The sequence below is a fragment of the Helianthus annuus genome, chromosome 4 (assembly GCF_002127325.2).
Source record: "Helianthus annuus cultivar XRQ/B chromosome 4, HanXRQr2.0-SUNRISE, whole genome shotgun sequence".
In the NCBI taxonomy this organism is placed as follows: Eukaryota; Viridiplantae; Streptophyta; class Magnoliopsida; order Asterales; family Asteraceae; genus Helianthus; species Helianthus annuus.
In genome coordinates, this window is record NC_035436.2 from 157,296,951 (window position 1) to 157,301,321 (window position 4,371).

A 4,371-nucleotide genomic window follows, 5' to 3' on the forward strand; every position below is an offset into this window, starting at 1 on the left:
AAACAACTATATACAAAACATCATCAACTTCTAAACTATTATTGCAACTAAACACTTCTTTTTGTATTTTTCATATTTTGTTGCGGATCATTTGTCCCGAATCCCATTGGAAGGTGTTGATGACCCAAGCGAAATCAATAAACGGTTCCCTGATGAACATTTGTTGGCCGTCTCTACTTTTGTTGCACCTTGTTATGCCCATTACGTCAACTATTTGGCCATGGGTGCAATTCCAACTCATTGGACTAAGAAGAGACGACAACAATTTCTTAGTTAAGTGAAGCAATATATATGGGATGAACCGGACTTGTTCAAAATCGGACCCGATCAAGTGATAAGAAGATGTGTTCCCGAAACTGAAATTTTAGAGATTTTGACCCATGCTCATTCATCGGCATGTGGAGGGCATTTTAGTGGGAACAAGACGGGTTATCAGGTGTTATCTAGTGGGTTTTATTGGCCCACGATTTTTAAGGATTCTTGCGAGTATGCCCGGAATTGCATCAATTGTCAAAGAGTGGGAAGCATTTCGAAACGGGATGAAATGCCGTTGCAACCAATTTTGGTAGTGGAAGTGTTTGATGTTTGGGGAATAGACTTCATGGGTCCTTTCCCAAACTCAAATGGGTTTTTGTACATATTGGTTGCAGTTGATTACGTTTCTAAATGGATTGAAGCAATCGCTACGAGGACCAACGATCACTCCGTTGTATGTAAGTTTGTGCAATCCAATATTTTTGCTCGATTTGGTGTGCCTACGGTGATAATAAGTGATGGAGGTTCACATTTTAAGAACTTCAACTTTGGAAAATTGTTAAAAAGATACAATGTGAACCACCGTGTTGCTACACCATACCACCCACAAACGAGTGGTCAAGTGGAAGTATCTAATCGTCACATTAAAGAAATTTTAATGAAGACGGTGAGAACGGATCGGAAAGATTGGTCAAGCAAGCTTTGATGATGCGTTGTGGGCTTATCGAACGGCCTACAAAACTCCACTTGATACAACTCCTTATCGAATGGTGTATGGAAAAAAGGTGTCATTTACCTATGGAGTTGGCACATCGGGCATATTGGGCAATTAAAACGGTGAACGCAAACTATGACGAAGCGGGTCGGGCGAGAAAGCTACAATTGAATGAAATTGAGGAAATAAGGGATCAAGCTTATGAGTGTGCATCCGCATATAAAGACAAACTGAAGAAAGTTCATGATGCGAAGATAAGGAAAAAGAACTTTGAAGTGGGTCAAAAAGTGTGGTTGTACAATTCAAGATTGAAGATGTTCGCGGGGAAACTCAAAAGCAAGTGGATGAGTCCTTACGTTGTCCGAAGAGTGGGAAGATTTGGTGATGTTGACATTCAAGACGAACAAACAAATAAGCAAAAAACGGTGAACGGGCATCGGCTCAAACCGTACTTGGAAGGTAATGATATCAACAATATCGAGCTCGACAAAGTGGGTTACATTTTACGTCCAGTGGATGACGAAGAAACGTGAAAGTGGCCCAGGTTTGGTGTTTGTAAATATTTAGTTTAGTTTATTTTGAATTGAATAAGTTCCGTTTAAACCGGTGTTCGACACAAGTGTGGGGAAATTTTTACGGATTTCTCGAACATAGTGTTGAGGACAACACGGGTTTTTAACGGGGGGTAGGGTAATAATTTTCATGTTTTCAATAATTATAAAAACTATAAAAATTAAACAATTTTGAAAAGCTAAAAAAAATTATTTTTGCAAGTTATAAGATTTTTTTCTGGCCCCCCTTTGCTGCCCAACTCTAGCCGTAGCCTACGGTAGGGAGCCGTAGGTTACGGCTCCATGTGTACAAAAAGAGCCTTACGGATCAAAGCTTCTGTTTTACGGCGACAATTTGAGACCCAGTGATCGCCGTAACCTACGGCCCCCCAGCCGTAGGTTACGGCTCGTAGCTGAAAGGTGGGATCCTTTGTCGTCGGTTACATATAAAAAAAAATTCCGAAAATATTTATTATTAATAATAATAATACTTTAATAATAATAATACTAACTATCAATATCACCCTTCCCCAACCACACATCATTCACTTTCCCCCATCCACACATCTTTCCTTCTTCTTCCCCACTCAAGAACCCTAACTCCACAACCACCTTCAAAACTCCATATCTCTCTCAAATCTTGACCGTTTTTAGTGATTTTTGAGTCCATTTTGGGTGAAATCTTGCAAGGAATCCAGATTTACACTTGTATCTTGAAGATTCCTTTGTTTTAGGGTTGGATTTGAGCATAGGGGGTACCGAATTTATGTTGTTGGTGTTTAAGAATTTATGCGATCAAAGTCTCTCAAAACCATACATTGGGGTCAATAGGGATGAGATTGGTACAGTACCCGTACCTATACCCGTACCAGTACCGAAAATACCGGTACCGAATTTCAACAAAACTAGGTACCAAATACCGTACCAAATATATAGGTACGGTACAGGTACGAGTACGGGTACTGGTACGGGTATTTTCGGTACAGTACCCGCTTGGTACCATTTTGTTTTTATTTACCTTTTGAGCACTTGTACGAGTACTAAATAGGTAAAATTGATATGAGTACCAATATAGTATGAGTACCAATATAGTATGAGTACCAATATAGTATGAGTACCAAATAGTAAAATTGGTACGAGTACCAATACGATACGGGTACCATATAGGTAAAATCAATACGAGTACACTATAAATACCATAATATGAAATAAAACATAATACAAAAAACTTTTAAAGGTATACATAGAATTCGGTACCAGTACCCGTTTTTACCCGTACCCGTACCCGTACCCATACCAATACCGAAAGTAGCGAATACCAAAATCAATAAAACTGGGTACCGATACATGTACCAAATACTTAAAATCGGTACGAGTACATATACGGGTACGGGTACGGGTACGAGTACGGGTATTTGGGAAAAAAAGTCCATCCCTAGGGGTCAATGTATCCCAAGTGTGGGGATGGGGAGAAATTTTGAGATTTTTGAAAATTTTTTAAATCAAGCAAAACATGAAAAATTTGAACACCTTAGTCTAACCCCAGATGATGCACCGGCAACTCTTAATACCCTTTTGTTCTTGGTGAGAGTTGAAGCCACACTTGTACATAAATAAAATTTATCTTTGATGAGAGTGGCAACGGGTGGGGGTGCATTAGAACTTGTGCTTGAATGCGGTTTGAGTCCTTAGTTGGACGTGAATGTGAAAAGGATAAGGGCATTTAGGTAGCCTCGTCTTTAGTGTGTGTGACTGTGGGATTTGGGGGGTTGGACCTCATAAATTATATATATGAGCATGGTTGTGAGATGGGCGGGGGTTTGGACATTTAGTTGCCCAATTTTGTGCCTACAAGCCTATCGTTTGTTACCACTAATTAGTTACCTAAAAATTTACCCGATTTGACCCGGTCTTATAGTATTAGTGGTTGTTTAGTAGTTTGTGAATTAGTTTGTTTTATAAAAAAAAGAAAAAGAAAAGAAGAAAAGAAGAAAAAAAGAGAAAAAGCAATGAAAAATGAAGAAAAAAGTGACGTTTAGTTGTCTTGTATATAGTAGTTAAGTTTGATAGTTGTTCGTTTGTTTGTTTCTTTGAGTAATAAAAGACCGGGTTAAGTTTTCGCTACTTCATATATATTCCATTTCCTACCCATTCGCCTAGCCTCGTTACAACCTTAAAAGCCCCTTTGATTTGCATTCATGTTTGGCACTTGTAGGAGGAGGACCGATTTAGGTACAAGCCTATAGTTGTGCAACCGCCCGTTTGCCTTTTGTGTGTCTAGCTTACAAATGCTATTGCTTACTTGTAGTCGAAAGGAGAGAATTAGAGAGGGGTGTATTGTTTTGGGTGTTAAGAACGGGTTATTAAAAGGATAACATGTTTTTGCTTGGTTTATCATTGATCGCGTATGTGTTGAAAATGGTTTTGAATAAGTTGCTTGGGACAAGCAACGGGTAAGTGTGGGGATGTGACGGGTGGTCCATAGGACAACCCTTAAAAGGTCTAAATATATGCACATTCCATGCTTTATTCGGTTAATCACTTGAACTTGGTAACCACTAGATGATTTGATGTGCAGGTGTTAAAGTGCTCAAGATGCTGGAATTAGGAAGCTTAAATGGATGTGGGAAGATGACATAGTCAAGATGTGAAAAAAAATCAAGTTTTTTTTAATGAAGAAATGAGGAAAAAGAGGATACAGCACCGTAACCTACGGCCTCTGCCGTAGGCTACGACCCCCACACCAAGTGCCAACATGTCTGCCGTAAGGCAGTGTATATTTGCCGTAAGAGAATGCTCAGTGCCGTAAGCTACAGTACCCGGCGTAGCTTACGGCACCCTGTTGACTTT

General features: G+C 39.4%; 1 protein-coding gene across 1 annotated transcript; it reads left to right on the plus strand.

Annotated features, from left to right (window-relative positions):
• Positions 1-1,053: 1,053 nt before the first annotated feature.
• On the plus strand, positions 1,054-1,503 carry LOC110933754. Its single transcript, XM_022176961.1, has one exon. It carries the CDS (start codon positions 1,054-1,056, stop codon positions 1,501-1,503), a length of 450 nt encoding a protein of 149 aa, XP_022032653.1.
• The last annotated feature ends 2,868 nt before the right edge of the window (positions 1,504-4,371 follow it).

Bases quoted from the DNA above. Each gene is read 5' to 3' on its own strand.
- LOC110933754 (XM_022176961.1), top strand. From the start codon at position 1,054: ATGGAGTTGGCACATCGGGCATATTGGGCAATTAAAACGGTGAACGCA.